We start from the raw sequence: 25,654 nt of genomic DNA, 5'->3' as shown, positions 1-25,654 counted from the left end.
CATCACCAAACCAACCCACCAACCAACCATCCAACAAAAGTTTTCAGTCTCAAATAACACAGAGATCACTTTAGAAACAAATAACACAATCCCATGAGAAAACGCAACTATTTTATGATTTGCAAATTTTGTGAGATTCATTTGAAAATGTAAAATTTTTAGAAAAAAGGTTGGATGAAGTTCCACCCAAACCTATTTGTAAATGATGTACAAGTAGATCGTACAAAAAGGAACAATTGTCCAAATTCGTCACCAATTCGCCAAAATATAAAATAGCCATCAGAGTGTTTTGACAAATAATGTCATTAAGTTTTCAGTTGAATTCACTGTATGATGCATTTTGTAACGCTACATACTGTGCATTGCGTGAGTTGGGTAGTTGCAGTGGTGGGTGAGGGCTGTCTGTGCTGCTTAATGGCCTGTAAAACTGTAACAGTCTGCTGTAGCGCTTCCAGCATACGACCAAATTGTAAAAAGGGGAAAGCTGTGAGAGAAAAAGAATTTCAATGTGAACTTACTCAGCTGGACACCTGCATGCCAGAAGCAGAACAAAAAACAGGAAGTGATATAACTGACGTACTGACAGTGAATATTGTGCATATAGCTTTGAATATCTTTTCATCAAGGTTTTATTGTGCAACATTAAAACCAACAGGCAGCTGAACAATGAAAAGTGTATTTTCTCTTTTCTGATATGGAACGAGTCAACCTGCTAAAAAGAGAAGCACTAGGCAATAAAGAGGCTTTTTTTTAAAGGAAATTCTTCAAAAGGTTCAAGTGATTATCGCTTTTTGATGCCACTGAGAGCAGTTTATCTCTCTGACAGACAACTTCTCTACCATCAAAAGCTGGATTGCACTTTTTTTTCAAGTTACGTACTAAAGCACATCTGCTCTGACACTGCTCCCGCTTGCTGGAGAACTTCTTTTGAACATATGTTTGACAGGTACACAAATCCAATTAAGCATTACGATGTCACATTAGTTAAATCACGAGTTGTTGTTCTTTCAAATTTGGTGCAACGGTCAGTTGTCATTTCTAAGTGCTTTATTTCAACTGTGTCTGTGTGTGTGATTTTGTTTTGTTTTGTTTTTTTAAAAAAAAGGACAAGTGGAGCTTCTGTTAACAGGACACAGATCCAAACTATTTTATGTAGTTCGCAAACAAGGTGCATTAAGTATAATTTCACTCAATTAATATAAGCCAATTTTATCACAAAAAGTACAACAAACAAACAAAAAAAAAAGTCCTCCCCATGCCAACTTTGGTCTCTGCACTGAACTGTAGCGAACTTAACTGCTTAGGAAAGGACAAAACTTTTGATCCAGCCAAAAAGAAAACAAGGACAAAAAATTAATAAAAATGAACACCTCTCTAAGGTTAGGTTAAAACAAAACAAAAAGCTTTTGTTTTTAAGACTACAACACATTTTCACTTGTGCCCTCCCAAACATCCCACAACCCCTCGTTCAGCAGCAGTCACTGTGAGAACACTCTGGAAAGTGTCAGTCGTCTGTTTGCTACATAGTTTTTGCCTTTTTTTAAACACACAAAGAGAGATGGAGACATTTCAACAAACTAAATATTTTCCTGCTTTGCATATAGTTCAGAATTTTGCAAAGACAATACAAAGAAAAAAAAAAACAACAACATCTGAATGAAAAATAGAAAGATGTGAGAAAATAGAGGCAGGAAAAAAAAAAAAGAAGCTTAAGCTAAAATGGAGCATGTAAAAAGTCCCAGCTGGAGTTTAGGTAGCAGCGCGGGTCACCTGAAACTCGCCTCCTCTGCTTCCTGCTTGCTTTTTTTTTTTTTTTTTCACATTCACAAACATTTAAAACGTCCTTGTGCAAATCAAGCAGTCTTTAGAAAGAATGCCCTCCAAATTGTTCTTGTAAAAATATATAACTCCAAGGTGGCTGACGTGTGTGTTGCAGCAAGTGTTTTTTGTTGTTGTTGTTGTTGTTGTTGTATGTATTTTGTTCAGAAACTGTTCCCTCCTCCCATGAGTATAGACAGTTTAATTTTGGGGGGCGAGTCTTTATCTCCGTGGACCTGAGGGCATCTGTGCATACACTGGGAACGCCAGCCGCACATTGAGCGAGTCGTTGTGCTGGACCAGTGAGGTCTGGTGGTAGTGCAGCACCAAGTCTTTCAGAGTGCTGTACAAGTTGTAGGGCTCGGCGAAACCATAGCCACGGGGCGTGCTGTAGATGACACAGTGCTTCACCTCGCCGTCCACACTACAGACAGAAACATGACAGATCTCATTATCAATGTGATTCCGAACCAGAATCTGACCTCAGACAAAGATAAAGGCAATCCATTTGCTCAAAGACAACCAAAGTTAATATTGCTCTAGAGGTGACTGATTCAGCATCACAGAACTGGAAAAAGGTAGAGTCTTAATATTGAAAAGTCTGATTTTATTTTATATTGAAACAGAGGAGATGGCACGGATGGCAAAACAATTTGCTGACAAGTGAAGAAATAATAATTCTCCCATTTCATTGACATAATTTTCATCTCACTGTCTACATCATCTTAAGATACTCACACAACAGAGCAAGCATAACAGCCCTTCTTGCTGCTCTCGCGGATGAGGAAGGCTCCATCGGGTTTGCTGTGTAGCAAGTCCTCTGCCTGCGTTCGGTTAAGGTCCCCCACAAACCAGCTCTTCTCATCATAGTGTGGCAGGTTCTCATCCTCCTCACTGACGAAGTAGGTGCTGTGATTTTAAGAGGAAATATGTTAGATGTTGTGATGGAGGCAGAGATTTATCAAACCCGTGGTCTCAAATTTAAAGTAATATATGACTTACTCATCCATGTTCTCGTTTTTGATCTCCAGCCAATCGTTTATTCGTTTCTGTCGAACACCTTTATGATTGAGCCAACTGCATGAGAAAGAAGCAATGGAGTGTTTATACATCGAGAAAAACCTGTCAACTCAAACAGAACAATGAAGATGACGAAATGAACTGCAAAGGAAGGATAATCTTACACAAGGTACTGATCTCTAATCTTTCGGAGCTGGATTAGATCTGGCTTCAAGCTGTTCATTTTCTTGTCCGTCTCCCTGTTGTCTAGAGCCTGCGTTTTCAGGTCCTGTTCAAGCCGGGTCTTACTGTCGTGAATCTCGCCAAGACGGGATTTGAGCTTTTCATAGTTCATCATAATCCTGAGAGAGAAACAAGAACTATTTGTAAACCCATACATCAAGACTGGCAACCAGAGCACTCTCTCTCTATTGTGGACTTTGCGTACCTTTCAATCTCTTTGTCATTCCCCTCTCGGCGGAATCGCTCAATGTATTCTTTACTGTAGCGTTCCTGCGTGTGACACTGTTCTTCAAAAATTTTAATGGTCTCATTGAAGGCCTCTATTGCAGTACGCTTCATCTGGATCTCCTGCAATCAAAGGAAAGATAAATCAATGGATGTGATGCGACCTCAAAAGGGATGTGCCGCTTAATAGACTTGGTTAATTGGTCAATGGGCTTCACCAATGGAATAAATTGTTTGTGTCCATGTTGTGCATGTGGCACTTAGCACTGCAGTTAATGGGTTGGCTGTCTATTGATCCAACGGTGATGTTCTAAGAGGCTCACCTGTGAGGTTTTTGTGTGCTCCTCGTAGAGTCTGTCATATTCTTTACTCTTCTCCTGATATTGATTGTGATATTCCTGGAGTTTTCTCCCAACTGCATCAATGTTGTCCTCCTTCACCAGCTGATCCTGAAAGAGTGAGAGTAAATGCATTGTTATTAATATGAATTGCTGAGCGAAAAAAGGACAGCTCACAGCAACATACAGTAGGTTTTGCTTACAAAGTGAAAGCCATTTTTCAGGAATTTCCTTCCAGGAATCATTAATAAAAATCTTGGAATCTGTAAGTGCCTCTCGAGGACTTACATTTGTGGTACCCCTAAATAATGAGCACCTGTGTGTCTGAGTAAGATAACGGGAGGGCGATGGAGGAGGGGGTGGGGGGCGGTTGGTGAATAAATGCCTGGATGGCCTTTCGACATTGTGGATGTGTGCAATTATTTAGGAGTTGCGCTGCTGTGGCAATAAACAAAGTAATATTTCATGCCAAAAGCATCCTGCTGCCTCTGCAGTTTCACTCACAACTAGCTGCACAATTCATTCAGCAAACACTCTCTTTAGGGCCTAAGTGAGGGAGGGAGAGGTGGGAGGACAAAGAGGTAAAAGGAAAAGAAGAGATGGCTGTTAATGTGATACCCCCACCCACAATCTAAACCCATTTACCTGCTGGTAGCGGGAGACGGGATACATGAGCTTTACATCCAGTTTGGTGTTGTACTGGGCCAGTGACTCGTGCCTGTAGTGACTGATGAGCTCCACCACTGAGCCGAATGTGAGCGGGTCAGAGAATCCGTACTTCCCATCCCGATGATAGATCTTTATTAGCTTATTGTTTCCACCTTTCCTGTAGGAAAATAGGGATTGTATTGGACCACAGATCAATATAAGATGAATGGAGAGGTTTTGAACAAGTAGAAGTTTTTCTAAAATATTTCGAATTACCTTAGCGTTAGCGTGTAATCTCCCTGCATCTTGGTTGAGGCGTCCCGTACCAGGAAAGTACCATCAGGCATGTCTCTCAGTTTGTCGTTCACCTCTTCCCTGCACAGAAAAGACCGAAAAGGGTGAATGGTGCATATAATCCACACATCAAATCTTGCTCTTAATAATTAATCATTACAGCTAAAATAAGTTTTCCGTAGCCCCTGTCCTTCACTCCTTGGAAAGGGCTGACACACACAAAAAACATGACTTCTCTTTGCCTGGCTGTATAAATAAATTTGGTCTGGCAGAGGGCAAAGGCACTGGTCTGTGACCATACTGTCTGCTACAGCCGTCTGGGAGAGAGTGAGACATCTTTGAACGGTTTAACTGTTGACCCCGTCCTGCACGCCCACATGTACACTGATGCCTCCAGCTCTTGTCTTGAAATCAGACAGTCTGTCTCTTTAAAACTGCCTCCCGACGACCAGCGGCAGAGCTATCAGGCTTAAAAGACTTTCCTGCTTTTTTGCCACCTCCTCTATTTTAGTCTAGGATGAATGTCACACCCCTTGACTTCCAGGCCTCCTCCCATTCTCCTGACAGCCAACAGACTAGTCATGCTGGAGCTCAGCAGACCCTGGCCCCGGCTCTCATGAGGGGGTATATTAAGCCTTCTTTGGCCTGCCGAGGTAAGGAACCTTTGACTCCCACATGAATGCTCATTTCTGGGGGAGGAGTCCTCTCTGCACTGAGAGCTTGGGAATCAGGTAAATTTTTAGGCTCCAGTGCATCAGCAAGTTCATCGTTTAGGGGAGTTACCCTATTTTAGTAACATGTTTGGGTCATAGAAACAATCAGATCAATGAGAAATAAATTTCACAAACAATTTTGCTTCTGTAATGTGACGTAATTAAAAAAATACAAATCTTCAATGAAAAAAAGCATTGCAATATGATTTTTAAGTGTATGAAGGTTAGCGACTGTGCACAGATGACGTCGTGCACATGATGAGCAAGCAGCAGTAATGTCAGTGTGAAGTGGAGAACAAGAAGTGGAGGAGACATTTGGACAAAGCTAGATATGCTGTGCAAAGCACAGAATATGTATTCCTCTAATTTAACAAAATTACTGTGAATTACAGCTTTAATAATCGCTTAATCATAACTGTTTATCAAAATTATCAAGACATTTATATCTGTGGAATAACAGGCACAGATGAATTTTGCACAGTAAATAGTGCATATTATAAATATAAAATACATTTTGGATTTACTCTAAGCTCAAGTCTAGAAGAAAATCAGGAATCCAAGACAGGCATGCAGATAAAAAGTGAAAGTCGTGACATTTGCCAAGTATGGTAACCCATACTCAGAATTGGTGCTCTGCATTTAACCCATCCAAGTGCACACACACAGCAGTGAGAAGTGAACGCACCGCTGAGCAGTTGGCAGCTATATATCCAGCACCCGGGGAGCAACTGGGGGTTCAGTGCCCTGCTCAAGGGCACTTCAGCCATGGGTACTGAGGGTGGCTGTTCAAGAGAGCGCTGTTCATTCAATCCCCACCCACCTACAACTCCTGCCAGCACGAGACTCGAACCTGTGACCTTCTGGTTACAAGTCCAACTCTCTAACCATTAGGCCACAACTGCCCCATAATTTACATGGCTGAGAATCATTACTATGTACTCAAACTGAAACTGTGTGCCCAGTGATTTACATCTGATCTCTCTCAGTTCATAATTGAAATTCAATGGTCAGCATCTCTTTGCTGTGGCGTTCTTCTTTATTTGATGCCTAGAGTTTAGTTACTTTCTGATTTCAAAACTAGTAAGCACTGAGGACAGGTTTGAAGCAAAGCTAAAAGCAGCTCTGGTTTATCTGGGAATTGACTGTGTGAGTTAAAGGATAGCAGGGCTTCAGAGATCAGTGAGCATCTCTGCAGAATTTCTACTCGCCCAACATCAAACAAGTCTAAAGCTGGTCACTAAGCAGCAGACTAATCTGCTAAAACCTGAGAGTTTTATGGGTTGTGTTGGAAACTGGCCAGACAGCTTGACATTTTGGAGATTTGGGTTCTTCTACCGCCCACCCCCCACCCCCTTCAGCTCTTCCTGTGTCTCTCCCCCATTACATTGCCTTTCTGCTTTTGTACAGCTGCGGCAAAGCGTACATGCCTCCAGGATAAGTGAGCCAAAAGAAGAGGAGAGGATCAAAATAAGTTTACCTATCTCACACAAAGAAAGAAAAAGAACAGAAAAAGTTTGCAGAGCAGCTGAAAGAGCAACATGACACTCCAGAGCTGCGTGTGAGACTCCACCTTCAGGCTACCAACTTGGAAGCCATCAGGTGGAGGAAAGTAACAACCCAGAGAGCTTTTCAAATGATCTTGATGCAGTATTATGACTGATCAGCTATCACCTGACTTATAGTGATGACAATGCCCTTATCACGTTGTGGACACGTATAAGCTAGCTGGCATGAGGAAAGATTTTAAGAGCAGAACAGACAGAAATCCAGTCAAGTGAGAAATGAAATCTAATGTCAAGTGACTCTTACCTTGATATGTCTCCCCAGTACCATTCTGCTTCTTGCAATAAGCCGCTGGCGGCTTCTTTCACACCGTTGCCATTTACTGGAGTCATGGGTTTTGTTGGCTTGGGAGGAAGAGCTGCAGAAGAAATAAGAGAGATTTATTTTAGCAGAAAATCTTCTAACCTCATCAGCAGTCCTACAAATATGAGGTTGGTTTCACCTTACAGATGAAAACCTAATCTCCTTGAAGACTATACTAAGTGGACACCATGTTAACAAATGGCTGTATGTTGTTCAACCTCATGAATAAGTTTATGCTGCTAAGAGAATCCAAATTTGAGCTTTAAAAAAAAGGTAGGAATACATTAAAATTGCAGGTTATTGCCCAGGATTAACTATTGACCTTTAGCCCTTAATTTTCCCACGGATGGCCTTCCAATACTCTCCTCCAACCTGTGACTCCATCACATCATTTGTAGTTAGATGAGTTTGTTTCGGAAAATGCAACAGTGATTTCCACTGAAAATGCAAAAGATCAGTTTTCACGGAAAATGCAACAACAACATATTCCATTCGGCCCGTGTGAAAGTGTAAACAAAAAACAAATGACCTTCTCTGCCAGTCTTGCTTTTCTGCTACTTCCTGAATATGTAATGAACAGGTTCTTTCCCTTCAAGTGAAACACTTCCTTTGTTGCGAGCAAAAGCAGTCAACAGCTGCCGCAACAGCACGCTGGAAAGCTAATGTTGATGATGCTCTTGCTATCTTCCGGGTCAGGGGTCAACAGAGTGTGCTGCTCACCAACGCAGTGCATCAGAACACCCTCACTCAGAAATATTGCTGCAAGACTATGTGCTGTATGTTACAACTTCACTGCATGCATCCTCATGTCTAATCTCCTTATGAGATTTTTTCAACCTTAGAGTCAAAACTAGACTTGAATGAATGATGGTTAAATGACATGCAAATCTGGTGTTACGAAACTTTCAGCAGACTAGTTGGGCAACTAAAGCTGTTCTAAACAAGGAGTTCACGTGTTTGTGTTCAAGTGCTTCAGGGAAACCTGCAAGTGCTCAGCCAGGTGCAGTTGGCAAAGATTAGTTTGAGAGGCATCAGCTCCATCTGAAATGTACAGAGACACAGTGTTCAAGCCCTGTACCTACTGCCAAGCCAAATGAACCTCCCCCTGACCTAATTGAAACTTGCAAACAGTGGCCTTGAAACAGCAACGTACCACTCCATTGTCAACGCACAGGTTTATTCAAATGCTTTTAAGGGAAACCAAAGACATACTCCACGAAAGTGGTGGTGACACCTTTAAAATACTAGTGGACTGTAGGTCTCTAAGGCTGAGCAAAATCACGATAAGATATGTATCGCGATACAGAGGCCACGATACGATATGTATCATGATACAGGACTGCACTGAATTTCACCTCAGCAGAATTTAGCAAAACAGCCGTTTATTAAACACTGCACACTATAGGGCCATTGCTAACTATTGGCAGAACAAGCACTTTACCTCTGCATTATGAAGGGCCTCCATAACTGTACTACAGTACAATATAGGTAATGCCATGTGTTTCATGTTTACATTGGGTACTCCCCACCAGGTACAATATTGTTTGCATCTTGTTTTTAAGACCATAAATAATAATGTACTCATTCTAATAAATTTATATTGTAATGCTAATATATATATATATATATATATATATATATATATATATATATATAAAATATATATAAAATATATATAAAATGCTGACGCACACACATGCTCAGTCACATAAAAATAAATATTAGAAGAGTTCTAAACTTAAAAAAAATAAAAATAAAAATTAGAAGAGTTCTAAACTAATGCGCTGACTTCACTGCATCTCACGCACACACGATTAGTCACACACACAGATCACGCTGCGCACGCGCACAGACATTCAGCAACACAAACTTTTTAGCGCTGCCCCGGAATTTTATCAATAAAGTAGCTTAATCGCTCATGAGCTACATTATCTTTCTTAACAAGAAGCTGGTAACATCATTGTTTCTAAAGGAATTAAAGCCACAGCTTCACTGTTAATAGAGAAACATGGCAAAACAGTGGTATTTCATACATACACAGCCTCTCTCTCTCTCGTGTAAATAAACACTGGATGAATTACATTTTTCTGAGAATAGAATATTGAAGTGGAGATCGCTAAACTGCAATCTTACTGGTGTTTTCAGAAAGCAAGTGTTTATCCACAGTGGAGAGAGAGCGTGTACACATTGTTGCCAGGTTGACAAAAATAAGTAACACACTTAGCAGATATCCATATTGTGCAAGTGCGAAGCTCTTTATCGGGGATTACGTCTCTTTATATCAGGCAACCCAGTTGTGTTCTTCTGCGGCCAGATTAAACCTTATTGTAGCCTATATATTACGCTCTATTCATTATTTTTTTTTTTTTAGAAAACTTGCATTTATCTACTCCATTTTAAACAGTGTTTTTGTATTCAACTTAAGTGTGGTCCACTGCTGCACGTGCCACAATATCGATACAGGGCCAGCTGTATCGATACTCGTATTGAAGTATCGAACACAGTGGACTGTTAAAGGAGGACATGGCTCATGCAGAGTTAAGCAGGCTCAAGCAGATTATTGCCATAATGAATTTAAATATGACCACATTAAAAAAAAGTCAAGTTTCTGTAAAAACAGTCACCCACCTGTTCTCAGCCTGGCAGAGACCCGAGAGAGGGTGTATATCTACGCCAGGACACTGGAGGGGGAGTGGAAATGGGGAAGGCATGGCGTAAGCGAGCATACAGATGTCTTAAAAGCCTGAGCTGATTCTAGAAACCCCTGGGCCCTTCTAGCCAAAGAAACTTCTATCTGGTATGCGAATTAAAAGAGGCAAGACTTAAGTCCAATACACCGGAGGTGAGTCATGGAAATAAAAGCCCACAGGGACATGCAACACACACTACAGTCAATGAATGAATCCCTGCTGTTGGCACATTGTGGAATGACCCACTACTCCGCACACAATTGGCTCCTTTAATAAGAAATAATAATAATAAAATTGTTAAACATCAAAAAAGACATGAAGACCCTCTGAAGAAACAGAGCAAGAAAGACACTTTCTTGTGTTGCCATTTTAGTACTTCAAATTTTGAAAAGTTTTCATTGAAGTTTTATTACTTCCCGACATTGCAAACTTTTGCAGAGTTAAGATCTTTATGGTTCTTTAAAGTTTCAGTGTGTGGGAAGAGGGGTGTGTGAATGGCTTTCTTTGATGTTGTCATTAATTAAAAGCAGTAGCGGTTTTTGGAGTGAGAGTGCATGAGTGTAGTCAGAGTTAAAGGCGACCCGGGCACAGTGACAACTCCTCCCTCCATTGGCCCACAGGAAACACCTTAATCTGGTGGGGTGAGCGGCTTCAACCAGTCAAAGCAAAGCCAGGCTAACGGACACATCCCCACCCAAACTCTGCTCCTGCAGGTGTGCACACACACTATTTCTACATTTCAGTTGGTCTAAAAGGAGATCAGTCTTATTTTTTTATTTTTTTTAGCGGAACATTTCTTCAAAGCAATGACTTTTGGAAGCTGAAAATATGGCAACCCTTTGCACCATCCTGTTGACACAAACTTCAGGGGGAACGCTCACCACCTGGCAGGAGACCATTTGTGCAGCATAGCAGCTTATGAAGAGTCATTTGACAATGTATAACCTTCTGTTCCCTCTACGCCAACACAATAATCACCATATTAATATTACATTTGCAAATACCCACGTGGCTCACCTCCTCCACTCCCTAATGTCATTTAGAGACACAAACCAAGATTCAATATCTCACTATTCAAGACTAACATGTGAGCTGAAAACACACAAAAACACACAAACAAATTTCTATGAATACATCTGAAGCATACATTTTGGCCTGATATATTTCATTTCATCACAAAGCCTCTTTCAGTAGCAGCCTGCCAATAGAAAGGGAAATGACCCCCCTTTTTCTTGCTCGCTCTCTACAGCAGCCAAAAGGCAGGTGCACATGCTCAGCTGAAACCTCAAATTCCTGCCTATCAGTTTTCCACTGCCAGCTCTTTCTGCAAGTGCGTGACCACCTTTGTCCTAAACACACACTCTTGGTTATCTATGTCAGCTAGTGGTGGGATGTGAGCATGAAAAGAACATGGAAAATGAAAGGAAAAAGAGCAAGAAAGAGGCAGAGATGTGACTAGGTGATCTCATTACAGCGGTCACCCCATCTGTGTTAGTGACAGAGATATCGCAGCTGGGGGGCACACAATGGAAAGTCCACTGTCGCAGAATGCAGTCATTTTTTAAAGCTATCATTCACTGATTCAAACAAGTTACGATCACGATTTATGACAAAACTAAACAAACAAAGGGGGTCAATTTAAATGACAAAAGTGAAAGTATTTCTTTTAAATTTCTACAACAGTAAACTATCCCATTATGCTTCACAATGAAAGCAAAACAATTTTTTTTTATCAATTAAAGATATTTTATACTTTTAAAATACTATTTAATTTTCTAAATAAAAACTTCTAATGAAAGATGAAAAGCAAGATGTGAGAAAAAGAAAGTGACCAGGATGCAGGATGGAAAGGATAAGAAAGAATGAGAAGGAGTGAGTGGCAATGCAGCGCTGCAGAGCTGCGCAAGTCTGAACAAAGAAAACTATACATCCATAGGTGAAGTCTATGGCAATCGACGACCAAGCAGTCCATTGTTTAGGAAACAAATATAAATGGCAGCATGCAGCTCAGGACAACATCTCCAGAGGTCATTGTTCTGCAGTCGTGCTCTTTTGCACAGTAAAAAAATAGAATAAAAAAACATAAAGACACGTTCAAACCTCTGGTTCTACAGGTGCAACACAAACATAGACTGACACAAACACAGAGCATGAGAAAAAGCGTGCATGAGAAAAAGCGTGCTGGCACACACACACACAGTTTGGGGTATGTATGTACAAATTGCAGGCGAGGGCAAAAAGCGTGTGGCAGAGAGTGATGACAGTGCCATTGAGGGGAACAGCAGGCGAGGGCTGCCACGTCCCGATCCAGGGGGAATGAATTAAAAGTGTCACCAAGCACATGGGTGGTTTAAACAGTCCGTCGGGGACGCTCACAATCACATGTGAAACCATACACGCTCTGTCCACATATTATCATGATGCACTGTCACCATCCGCTCCTAATGAATGACTAAAAGACAATCCTTGCAGCTGAACTCTTAAAAGAGGATTATTAAGATGCTAATTATTTTTAATTAAAACAAAACGAAAAAAAAAAAAAAAAAAAAGAAGTACAACTATCAAGGATTATACATCATGCAAAGGCACGATTCTTACATTAATTCATGTTGACAACACTGCATGTTTCCATACAAGATCCAGGACACTTCCCGCACAATAGGACAGACACTAATTGTCATTGTGGTTCCCTGACAATCTTTTCAGAGCGTCACAATAGCCATTAAGACAGAAAAGATGAAAGCAAAGACAGTGACTGTGAAAAAGCAGAAGAAAAGAAGAATGATGTCTCCCTTACCGTCCTCCTCGGGATCCTTTTTGAGCTGCATGTATACAGCCTGCACTCAGCTGTCTGTGACACGAGTCCTCTTATTCTCTCTCTCCCTCCCACTCGCTCTCGCTTTCTCTCCACCCTCCCTCGCTCGCTCACTCACTCTGCCTTTCAGACTAAAGCCAGAGGGAAAATCCCTGCTCCTAAATTCAGATGCTGCTGTCTTAACAAACCCTCTCAATGAAGAAGTCGGCAGCAGCCAATGAGAAAGCAGGAGGTGGACACAACCATATGAGACGGAGAAAGAGAGACGGAAAGCTCTAGGGAATGATGTAGGAGGGGGGAAGCGCTCCTCCCAGAAAGAGACAAGGCAAAGACGCCAACACACGCCGAGGCGAACACAAACTGGGACACATGCATCGAACTGCTTCACAGCCACATTGCTACGTCAGATTACAAAATGCTAAAAGTGTGCTGGTTGTGCAAACACTCATTAATTAATTAATTAATTAATTAATTAATTAATTAATTAATTAATTAAAAGACCAAAAAATTTTATATATATATATATATATATATATATATATATATATATATATCTATATATATATATATATATATATATATATATATATATATATGTGTGTATGTGTGTATATATACAATTTTACACACATATTTTTTACATATGCATTTAATATTTTATTATTATGTGCACATATGCCTTTATGTACAGAGGAAGAAAAATGATGTTTTCACATTCTGCTAAAGAAAGCCCTGTTTCCTCGACATATCAATTTTCTGTGGACATTTATGAATGAACAAGCTCAAATACATTCAAGACTGAACAAGCTGAAAAGGCACAGAACAAAGAAAGAACCATGCATCAAGAGACATAATGACATTTCCATCCCTTATGACATACGAATGCCCATTAAAGGGATGTCAGAAGCTGACTTTCCCTTTGGTGTCGCTGCACTTTTGTTGTCCACCCAGAGCACACTGCTCCGGTAGCCTTTATTACACTCACACATCACTGGCCCTAAGAGACAGGGGCCAACTTTCCCCTGGGGGCGGTGTGGCACCTGTGCTTATTGGCGAATGCAATGGAACAAAGCAGCTTGCTTGTTTGCAGACGCATACACATACAGGGCTGTACCTCAGAGCCTTTTTACATCTCAATTCAGCTGTAATAAATATTCAAATGAACATCTGCAAGGGAACCTCGTCCTGTTTCTTTCCTTTCCCAGTCACTCTTTCTAATCTAGTCATCTTTTCCTGAGCCAGGTGAATTTCACTGTCCCGCAGTACCTCTCTAACAGTGTCTCGGAGAAGAAGTGTCGTGAGTTGAGGAAGAAGCAGATGATAAGTCAGTGTGTGGTTACTGAAATTACATGCAGACAAACGGACAGAAAGCAAAAAAAAAAAAGGAGAGCTCTGATAAACTTGTGTTAAGTGGCACAGATTGAAAGATAAGATGAATGTGTGGGTTGATCACACAGTGCTGTGCTCATTCATCCCCATGGCAGAGCAATCGAAGGGCTATTTAACTCAGAATCCTGCTTGCCAGATCCGTTCAGTCCACCACAGCTCATTTTCTAGGAAATGAGGTTAGAACCTCCTTTGAACAATGCAGAGAATGTCGTAAATGTAATAAAATAATTAATTCTGCCCACTGTTGAAATAAGGCTGCAGTTGGACCAAATAAACAGTTAACTTTATGTGGATACATTAAGGCAGCATCTTCACAATCTAACAACATTCATTAAAATGTTACAGATGGGATGTCAAGAAATGATGCACAAAATGTGTTGCACAAAATACAGTCTGCCCTAAAACCCCTCACAATGGTCACACAAAAGTAACAACCTCTTGCAAAACTCTCAAACAGTCTCTTTTCCCATTCCATTTACATTCCACGCTTCCAAAAGTGTCATCCCGTCTCTTTATTGCAGTAAGTAACAACATGAATTAATGAGCCATTGTCAACTATGCCTTTGACTTCTGAATGGGATCCAGTTTCCAGTCTATGACATCATTGTTAATGGCAATAAAATGGTGTCAGCCCTTGATAGATGACACATGAATGGCACTGAATGTGAATAAGGAGTGCAGGCAAAACTGACATTCAGAAAGCTGGAAAACTTACTCCAAAAGACCCCTAAAGAGCTTTCACAGGGTATAATTCTGTGACTTCATTGATCTATATGCTACATAGCCCCTATTTTCTAAAACTTGCAGATCCTGTATACACCACTTAAGGTGTCAAACCAATTCAGAGAATGCATTCCGATCTCTCCACATTTTGCATATTAATACCATTTGCGGTGAGCCATGCAAAACATCCAAATATCCAGAGGAAAAAATGACAAGACTATAGCAGGACCTGTAACACAATCTCTATATAAAGATTTTTATTTAACCAAATTACCTACATGATTACAATAATACTGGATATATACCATTTACAAGCCCAAATGACATACAAAATTACAACATTACTGGACATATACCATTAACAAGCCCAAATTACATACACAATTACTGGATATATACAGACAAGTTTACACTAATTTTAACAGATAGTTCACCCAAAATTGCAAAATTACATCTCGTTCATCATTCACTTTCATTGTTTGAAATAGATGCAAATAGTGAATAGGGGCTCTAATATCCAATTTTGTGTTCTACTAAAGAAAAACAAAATATCATACAGATTTGATATTATATGAGAGGGTGACTAAATCAGAACTTTAAAATAAAAACTATAGAGGGATGTAGACTGTTGCACTCTCTTCAGGGAGAAAGAGGCTTTAATATGTCTCCCCGTCTAAGTGAGAAGTCGTTCATTCATTTAAAATGTACACGATAATGCATCACAAGTATGATTAAACCTGACAGCAAAAGAACGTTTTTAAGATGGCGAAATGGGTTTTGGTAGAAGAACGAGTGCGAATTTTCATTGCCAGCCATACGTGACTCGCTGTACATAACATTAAAATAAAACACATTTCAACTATGAAGCTAGCTCCATTTGTCTAAGCAGACAAATGAGGGCAACGTCAGATAATGCGACTGCGTTAATGTTAAATACGCTAAACGACATTTTTGAATGAAACACAAAAGGAGATCTGCAGAATCTGAGTCACCATTGATTTTCACTGTATGAAAAAAAGATACAATTAAAGTGAATGGTGACTGGGGCTGTCAGCCTTCTAACCATTTGTGCTTCTTGGAGGAAAAAAAAAAAGTCAAGGTTTGTATCAACATTAGAGTGAGGAAATTACAGCATTTATATTATTGGGGTGAACTAAGAGTGTTGTTAGATTGGTTGTTTTATCTGTACCTGGCGGCTGGTCCATCTCAATGTAAAATATTAATTCAGTGGAATAGGACATCATCACGTCTCTCCAGTCGTCATCTTCTTTCTCAGTATTCCACACTGTATTGTACATGGTATGAGTCCTCTGGTGATCGACTAGGTTCTCACCGAACTGGGTAAAATCAAATGTTCAACACAGACGAATGAAGGGAACATAAAACGATCGTACGACTGAACGGAGAGCTCAACTTTAACAGTCTGAATGCCAGCTTCAGAGTCTCATGAAAGCACCAGGCTTCACTCATCCGATATCACTTGATAGATCATTTTTATAAAAATCTCTTTACAGTCCGACAGAACAGAAAGTAGATACCAGCTCTACAATCCACTCCGTCCTACCATATCGAAACAGCAGTCTTCCTTTCAGTCAGCTCACTCAGTCTACCGGTTCTTTCACTTCATGAGGAGGAGTCCATTCGGTGCGAACAGCATGGGGGGGATCTGTTCTAACCGATACGCGTGAAGCAAATCACTCCCCTCGTGCTTATGTTTTAGCAGCTAATACATATAAAAAAAAATAAGAATTCGAATAGAATTAAAATAATTAGAAATAAGAAAAGAAGACGGAGTTTATAGCTATTTATTCTCTTTTCGCCGTGAGCACGGTGTCGTTTCATTTATAAGTGACATCATTTCTCGACACCCCTTCTCCAGCACGCAATGGACTCGCCTCAAAACGGATCACCGGTGCTGTGGAACACGCACACGCTCCAGATTTGGGAGCCAATCAAAATGCGCGGCTCTTCCACCTAGTTGCCAAAGTCGGAGTTTGTACATTATTTGCAACCGCGTGTTTCTCATGATCCAATGAACTTGTCCGAAGAGCGGAAGTCGACATTCTATTGGTCGAACCGTTACTATGAGGTGCAAAACTGATGGAGAGAACGGCACAGAGTTCGGTTTGGAGGAAGTAATGATTTTGATGTTATAATATGTCAAACTTATTTATTGGAGATATTGACAGCGCATACCAGTATATATATATTAGAAGCATCATAACGAGTTGAAACAGCTGCTCATAAAAGTCTATTACGGATGTGTGTTTGGAAATACAAACTGGAATAAATCTGGGTCAATCTGTCATTTGTGCTAATGAAATAAACAACACACGTGTTAATAATAAAGTAAAAGAACTAACATTAACAAATTTACCTTTTCAGTTCAACACATATAAAATGACTTGTGTATGCATTGGATCCATCAGTCTTTCTTATCAATTTCAAATATGAGACATTAAGAAAAGAAAAGAAGAAGAAGAAGAAGAAGAAGAAGAAGAAGAAAGAACATCCTCCAGGCATTATATGTGCTGTAATTTAATATTTTACTAACTGTTGCCTGTGCTTCAGGTTTTCTTCTGTATGCACATCTCATTAATGCAGGTGGTGGTCTGCTTTAGGAACAATTATTTTGTGGATGGCAATCTGTCTTCCTGTACGCCTCTTTCAGTCCCCTCTGTTCACATACGTGTGATCTATCCATCAAAGAGGAGAATGTCCCTGTATGGCCAGAGCGGAAAAAAAAAAGGATCACAATGTTAGCATCTCTTTAATGCAGAACAGGGAGGAACCTCCAGATGGCTCATGCCTGACAAAGGCTGTCCTTGTCAACTGTGTCAAACTTGCTTAATTGTCACTGTCCATGCTTCAGTTCAGCATGAGCAGATGGACCCAAAACAATGACAAGCAACCGAATAGCCACAGTAATCCATAAAAGCTGTGGGAAAATATTAATCACTTACATTGCATAATGAACGAGCAATAAAGGCCACAGGACCATGTAAATTATATCCATACGAGTTGTAAATTCAAGACTGATGCGTTTTTTTTGAGGTCACTCTGTTTTTGAGACTGAAAATGTCTGGTTTGGACTAAAGTGTATTGCTAGCCGCCTCTGCAACACCGGAAAAAGACACACGTGACTATGGGGATTTGAGCGTCAGAAAAGTGTGTGCCTTAGAAACCTTAATGCTCAACCAACTGCAGCTTGTTATTGGTCCATGCCTGTCCTCTTATTGGACAGTGAGCTAAATGCTAACAGTGTTTCTATGGTATGTCTGCAGGGGATTCAGATTTGGCTGATCCAAGATCTGAGAGATACAAGGAAAATATCTTGCCAAACTATGTGCACTGCAATTTTAATTAATTACCAAAGTGAGAACTAAGACATGGCAACGTTAAAATCAAATGTTTGGTCCCAAAGTATTCACTGTATGACAGAGCAATTCACATGTAAAAATGATAAAAATTCATAGAACAAATAAACATTTTTTTAGAGCTTCCTTCATCAGGCCTACCTTGTTTGTGGTTTAAGAAATACATTTGGTTACCTGGGTATTAGAGGGAGAGACACTTTTATTTTCAAGAGAATTGATTGGACAAATATCTGAGTGGTGCAGGATGAGTCATCAATATTTCTCCATATACATTTTAAATATGCATATGTGCTAAAAGTTTGTCACTGTTTAGGAGTAGACTGACATAGAGTTAGCTTTAAAACTAACACAGATGAAGTTAAAAGCCACAAAACTTTGAAATAAAAATTCACTGCTAACTTGGGAGTTAACAAAAAAGTTTGTCTTCCCTTACCAAAAAGTAGTATACTTTATTAAGTAGTAGTATTATTTTATTAAGTATACTTAAGTAAAGTTCAAGTATATTTAGACTTTTTGTAAGTATAAGTCAGGTATACTTAAATGTCATTTTAAGTATATTTCTGAGGTGTACATAAAGCCCATTTCTGAGAAAGACATAAAAAGTAAACTAAAAGCATACTTTCCTATTTTTAGTTTAAAAGAAGTATACTAATAGCACACTTGAATAAACTTCTTTTTCGTAAGGGTTTAGCTTTTGTAATGATTGCTAGATAATGTTTCACACTATGCCAGCAAGATTTATTATTTCACACTTTTTTCTCTGATTACTTTGTCGAAATACATTTCCACATGTACATTTTTGTGCATGTGAGCTCAAAAGGCAGGCATGACAAGCAGAAAAGATTGTAATCTGCCTGACTACAAGACCAAGGTAAACGATGCCAAATCTTGTTGAAAGAATGAGGCAATAAGAAGGGCTAAGGAAGTTTTAAAAGTACATCAACGACATGTAGATTTGAGGATGGTGAATGGATAGACATTTTGACGACATGCTAACATATAAGTCGCCTGCTTGCTGGGTGACAACAGTCTGACTGTGCTGTTTTTATATTGACTATATGTAGCCTTAAGCATCTCATATTTTATCTGTGACAGTAACAACTAGAGTGGAAAGTACAATTTCAGTTCAGATGCAAATAGGTGGCTTCATTGTTCCATATTTAACACAGACATAAGGGCGGCACTGAAGAGGCACACAAAACCCAGAGCTGTTGTGTGACCACTGGTGTGCATTATACATAATTCATAAAGGAGATGAAAGCTGAAAGAAGCAATATCATTGTTCCCCAGCTGATAACGTGGAGGGAGAAATTAATTTCAATCCACTGTAAATTACACACAGTGAGAGCGATCACCTTTTTAGTTTTTTTTTCTGCTGAGCTCATGAGAATCAGGCTGCTCTTTCTATCACTGTCTCCCTGCCTGGAATAAGCCATAAGCTGTTTATCTTAAAGCCAACTGAGAGAAAAGAAAAGAACAGAACAACTAGAGATGTTTGTTTAAAGGAACAGTCCACCTAAAAATGAAAATGCTTTCATAATTTACTCCCACGATGTTGTTCCAAACCCATATGACTTAACTTCTTCTACTGAACAAAAAAGGAGAATTATACTAGTTGCTCTTTTCCATGCAGTTAGTCCCCATGGGAAATGAAGCTTTCAATTCATTATATTTAAAGTCTTACGATAACATTATAAGTGAGGAACAGGCCAAAATTAAAGTCTTTGTTATACTGAAAAGTGTAGGATATTCTTTGTAAATTCCAATTTTTGTGTTCCACAAAAGAAAATGTTTGGAACAACTAAACTGCAATATTTCATTTGGTGAACTATCCCTTTAGTGCTGCAGTCTCCATGATAAATATAGACCACATATGACTAACTCACAAAGCTCATTACAGACCGGAAAGCACATTATAGACACAGTAGTTCTTTATTATCAGATACACCTTCAAGCATGACTAGATATCAGTCTCTTTTATCCACAAGGCTGCACTAATGGGCGCACTCGGCAGAAGGAGTCATGTGTCTTGGATAATGTACGCTCTGATTCGAGTTAAACCATTAGGCATACTGTCTGGGATTTGTTCTCTGCTTCTCATTCTGAATTGGTGGGATTTTCAGGGGTGTGAAAACGCATAAATCACTAGCATTGCCGTACTAGCGCATGCGCAACAGAGCGGCCCCAAAAATGACAATGAAGTGTTAATGACTCTGCAAAAAACAGCAGCACATATCAACTAGCAAAGGCAGAGACAGCCTCCCTTCGTCTCCATTTCTGGGTGGCAGGCATTCTGTGCTCCTGTGATGTCATCCTGCAATGTGAGCATCCCACTTGGATTGATGCAATACTCAGGTGACACTCAGTAACAAGCAGTCAGCGTCTGCCAATCCCCACCCCCATACCCCCTTCCTCTGTCTCATTGTCTCTCTCTTTCATTCTCCACCTCTTGGCCACGTTTCCTACAGTGTTCTCATGTTTTAATTAGACTCTCTTTCACCTTTCTACCTTTCTCTCTCTCTTTTTTCTCCTGGATCTACTTTTCTTGTCATCCTTTTCTTTCCACACGCCTACTTCTCAGCCACCCTTCTCTTTGAATGGCCCTCTGGTTGTCATGGCATCAAGCACCATTGCTCAGCATTCCGCAGTTCAGCAGATAAAGGAAGGGCTGTTTAACTCTTGCCTGTCTGAGCCAGATCGGTCTGCAAGACACAGACATAGTATATCAGGCAGGCGTTATCCACATACCCTAGACTAATTTACAGGTTCCGATGATGATTAAACAGTCTTAAAATGAAATATCAGGCATGATAAGATGAAACGCTCAACAAACAGAACATTAGAGGGTTGATCTGTGGTTTGAAGTCGCAATTAGCCCAGCCGCAGCGTCTGAAACCGCCATAATACAACAAGCCCATTGTTTTCTAGTACAAAACCAGGGAAACCTGCTGGGTTCAACGGATATCTTTGCATTCTGTCACGAGACTAAACTGGTTAAACGAGGTCTGCAACTATGAGAGTGTGTCAACTTGAGAAGCAAATAGTGACAGATTAACCCTTTGCCATAATGGCAAGGCTGCACTTAGAGAAGCCAAGTAATGAATGGACTCCATCAAAAGATTAGAGGCTGAACCTGGGTGTGCCTCTTCAGGAAGGATCGAGGTCTCATAGTGTCTTACTTACATCACCTTACTAGCTCATACTTTTGTACTTTTCCTAGCAGTTCTGAAAGTTTATATTGCAGCACTTCTCATGTATAATGGCCTCCTAAGGATGAATTTCCAATCTAAATAGTACTCATCTCAAAAGAGCCCTTTGAGAAATTTAAGAATTTACTGTGTGGACACATATATGTAGCAGATAATGTAAAACATTTATAAGTATGCTTCAGTATGTTCAGTCAGTGATTGTCAAAAGTGTAGAATATCATAACAGCTGATTAATGTGAATAATCTTAAGAAACAATAATTCTGGTTCTGTTTTTTATTACTTCAATTTGATTCGATACCTAAAAAGTTTTTTTTTTTTTTTTTTGTAATTTTGAAAATAAATGAATGGACCAGAAAGAATTCTTCAATGAGTCAATTCACTACATTCAAAAAGTCTGTTGTTAGATTGTGATTCTGGTAACACTTTACAATGAGGCTCTATTGGTTAACATTAGTTAGCTACATCAGTTAAAAAAGAACTACAATTTCTTAAAATCAAAAGTTGTATCTCTCAATAAATATATATTTATTTTAATGGACCTGAGCTAAAGTGAACTAATAATGAACAAACGTTAATAAAGACGAAAGAATATGCATGCTCTGATTGCATGCCAAGGGGATGCAGTTTGTTCCACCCACTTTTGGGAAATAATCATTATATTTTAAGAGTTTTGCTTGGCCACAATGCAAAGTGAATAAGTAACTGCAGCTGGCCTCATAAAACGTCAACTTTATGACAAAGCAGAGACCTCTGCTAAATGATTGCATCAGTAAACAAATGTGCATGTTGTAAGCATCAATCCTACTATGGATAGGACCTGTATCTACCAGTGCCTGTATTTCCACCAGTAACGTAGGGCTACTGGGCAAACTTAATGTTACAAAATTAAAATTCTTGACCAAAGTTGATTTTTTTTTTTTAATTTTATGCCTCATACACATCTATGTTCCTATGCATCTGGGTTTTGATCATTTAATTACAAGCATTTGGATATTTATATTTGGGCCTGAGTAGACATTCTATTTTTCTGTTCTGTTTCCATTAATAAATAATCAATGTGACATTCCGTTTTAAAGCTAGAGCCTCTAAACAAGATTTGTGACTCCTGGCTATGGGAGATCAGTTTTATCTGCGTTCATCTTTTATTCTTGTTATTCATCCTCCCTCTTTTTCCTACGTTGTAGATGCACATTTTCTTTTATTTTTACTTTCTTTTTTATATGCAACAAACATAACCATTGGCAATATACACAATGAAACAACAATTTAACATCCATTCTCTATATTTTAATACTAATTTTATAGTGTATTAAGTGGGAAGAAACCTATTCTGTGATGCATAGTACAACTTTGATCTCTTACAGGGGACATCGGATTTTTTTTTTTTTTTTTTTTTTTTTTTGCATTTAGTTCGATTTCAGATGTGTCTGCCAGCTCAGAAAAGCTGAAAAGAAAATATGTAGCCAGTTTGTTATGGGTTGTCTGAGTCTGAAACTGTGTCATTCAGTGAGCTTTTTCAATTTTCAGCCAGTTTATGTAGATATCTAACTATTCAAATAAGGCCAACTCCGAGCCACATACATGGGTAGTCCTAGCAATTCATGCCTCTTGTGTCTGAAGAGAGAGGCAGGGTGAGCAGTAGCTCATTATCATTTAAAGAGACATGAATCAAAATGGCTCACTGTGAACAGAGCTGTTTTTGACAAGGTACACGACTACTGAACAATATTAACCAAAGTATGTTACAAGCATTTCATGAACACCCTGAATCATACCAACTTGTGAAAAATGGGCATCTGATGTTCCCTTTAAACTTTTGTTTGTAAGTTATCACCCCTACATCTTTATATATTAAGTGTGAATCCAATGGGATTACATAATTTCAGGACCATTCAATGTAAGTGTTTCAGGGTTTTAACCCATCCCTTGATTGTAACAAGCATCTCAAAGTTGTGTGCATAATTAATTTAATCTGATAACCATGTGAGTTCCAATGAGATTTCATGCTGAAGTGAACAAACTATCCAATAAAAACCCCCTTCTCTCCTCCCAGCTCTTAGTTACAATTATAACCAGCACCTGATGCCTGTTTCATCCCTTGATAGAAAACTGAACTCAGTGACACACACATGTCATTGTATAAACTGCTGATTGCCTTTAACTCCCACGGTTGTGGTTGCTAGGCATTTGAATTGCATCCAAACAAAGAATGGAAAGATGCAAATGAGACTCCCATCCTTGTTTGAAACCACAGAAAGATGCATTAAAATTTACATACATGTTTTACACAAAATAAAAAATAGTTCAGTGCTGTCATCAAGCAAAACCGAATCTTTGTTTATCAACACAGTGTTGGGAATTGAAATCTTTTTTTGGTTCTTAGCATGCATTTAGCTTGTATCTTTAGTCACCTGTGCATATATATCAACTTTCCACCAAATTGGTGTTAATCCACTTTTTTATGCCTCACAAACATGTATGGATATACTATAGATAATAAATAGCAAATTTGCTAGAAACAATAAATGTTAAAGGGTATCCAGTTTCTCCTCCTCCAAAAAAATTAGATTTTCTGAAATCTACAGTAGTTATTTAAGAGTTATGAAATCTAAAATCATGGTAACACTTTGCAATAATGTCCCATTAGTTAATGGATGCAATAACAGGTGAAGTATGCAGCTATATTTCATAGGCGAAAAAATATAACCAACAAGCAACAAAGTGCACATTGAGTTTATGCACCTCATCAGAGTCAGTAGCCATTGACAGAACAACAGCTGACCCCATTCTAGCCTGCAGAGGGGATCTGTTTCTGTACAAGCAAAACACCATCATATTGAGGGAGCTGAGAGGCCAAACAGCCCGTGCGGAACGGTTGTGCTATTGGAAGGTTCGGAGATGGGAGTGTGTGATTGTTCAAGGGACTTGTAAATTGGAGCCAGGTGGATAAACAAGGATTCCACAAAATTCATAAAACACATTCTTGTGTTTCTCTCTTACACACATGTACAGTGGCACACACACACATTTTCAAAGAAAAATTGTGTTTTTTTTTTCTTTTGTTTTTTTTGCATAGTATGCAAATCTAGATTTCAACACAACATACTGCAGAAAATGAAGCACTTCTGGGCAGAAGTAGAGTGTTATTAAAATGACCCACAGTGAAATAGTTTATGAGCCGATACAGTAAATAACAAGCGGGAAAGAATGATGTAGGGCAAAAGCGAAGCACGGTGCTGCTGGCTCAGGAAAAAAACAGATTTACAAATCTGATTTCTTTACCTTAAGGGAACAAGTGCCAGTATGGGTTTGTTAAAAGTATGTTTGTAAAATGCTAAAGCATAGCAAGACTTTATTTGATCATTTTTATGAAAAAGCATACAATACATGCTGCATATTGTTAAAAGTTTTTACTTCTTAACTTCAGAAGAGGTAGAAGAAAGATGAGGGGACAGAGTAAGAAGTGAAATGAAGTAAAGAGTCTGAAGTGGCAGGATGGATAGAAAGGCATAGAATCATCCTTTGTTTTCTTGAAATATTTCAGTGCAACTCAATGGACCAAAGGGAGAAAGAAAAGAGTTGATGACAGCAACAGAGGATGAAGCAAGTGACTAATTGTGCATTTGAAACTCTTTCTGACAAGCAGAAGGAAAAGATTTCCATATTTCCATAAGATGTCCATATTCAAAATCAGCGGTGTTCTCTTTGTTCTACTAGGATGCATTAAATTGATCGAAAGTGACAGTAAATACATTTATAATGTTACAAAACATGCTGTTATTTTGAACCTTCTATTCATCAACAAATCTTGAAAAACAACACAGTTTCAACACAAATATTAAGCAGTATGACTGTTTTCAACATTAAGCAACAAATTAACATATTAGAATAATTACTGACTGGAGTAAAGACTGCTGAAAATTCAGCTTTGTCATCACAGAAAACAGTTATTTAAAATGATAATAATATTTAACAATATTACTGTTTTTACTGTATTTTTTATTAGATAAAACACTGGTAAGCATAAGAAACTTTCAAAAACTTTTTAAAAATCTTACCGAACCCCAAACTTTTGAACGACAATGAAACCTGTTATAAATGGCAGTGTTTAATCTCCCCCCCCCCAGCCATGTAAAACTAATATTGTATTCACTGTTCCGGTCAGTTTGACCGTATGCAACTATCTGACCATGCAAATGCAATCATAGAACACAACTCTCTCCTCCGATGAGATCAATTTGTTCCCCAGGCCCAGGAAAGCAGAATGATTTCCTTGTGATCACTAGATTGAATTATCCTGAATGAA

General features: G+C 39.1%; 1 protein-coding gene across 3 annotated transcripts in view; it reads right to left on the bottom strand.

Annotated features, from left to right (window-relative positions):
• Window positions 1-249: 249 nt before the first annotated feature.
• Window positions 250-25,654, bottom strand: part of LOC109098472 (phosphatidylinositol 3-kinase regulatory subunit gamma) — a 137,522-nt gene continuing 112,117 nt past the window's right edge. Inside the window, exons 1-10 of one of the 3 annotated variants that reach the window (XM_042758407.1) lie at window positions 15,951-16,391; window positions 7,088-7,199; window positions 4,548-4,646; window positions 4,269-4,449; window positions 3,609-3,734; window positions 3,266-3,408; window positions 3,003-3,179; window positions 2,821-2,895; window positions 2,557-2,727; window positions 250-2,242 (exon numbers count right to left, since the gene is read on the bottom strand). In XM_042758407.1, the coding sequence (XP_042614341.1) occupies window positions 2,041-2,242; window positions 2,557-2,727; window positions 2,821-2,895; window positions 3,003-3,179; window positions 3,266-3,408; window positions 3,609-3,734; window positions 4,269-4,449; window positions 4,548-4,646; window positions 7,088-7,199; window positions 15,951-16,059 (1,395 nt within the window). In that variant the 5' untranslated portion in view covers window positions 16,060-16,391 and the 3' untranslated portion in view covers window positions 250-2,040. Of the gene's footprint in view, window positions 2,243-2,556; window positions 2,728-2,820; window positions 2,896-3,002; window positions 3,180-3,265; window positions 3,409-3,608; window positions 3,735-4,268; window positions 4,450-4,547; window positions 4,647-7,087; window positions 7,200-12,631; window positions 12,776-15,950; window positions 16,392-25,654 lie in introns of those variants that run through there. The other 2 variants (XM_042758409.1, XM_042758406.1) reach the window with 2 other exon arrangements.

This window comes from Cyprinus carpio, chromosome A6, assembly GCF_018340385.1.
Source record: "Cyprinus carpio isolate SPL01 chromosome A6, ASM1834038v1, whole genome shotgun sequence".
Lineage (NCBI taxonomy): Eukaryota > Metazoa > Chordata > Actinopteri > Cypriniformes > Cyprinidae > Cyprinus > Cyprinus carpio.
This window is presented reverse-complemented; position numbering and strand designations above follow the sequence as displayed.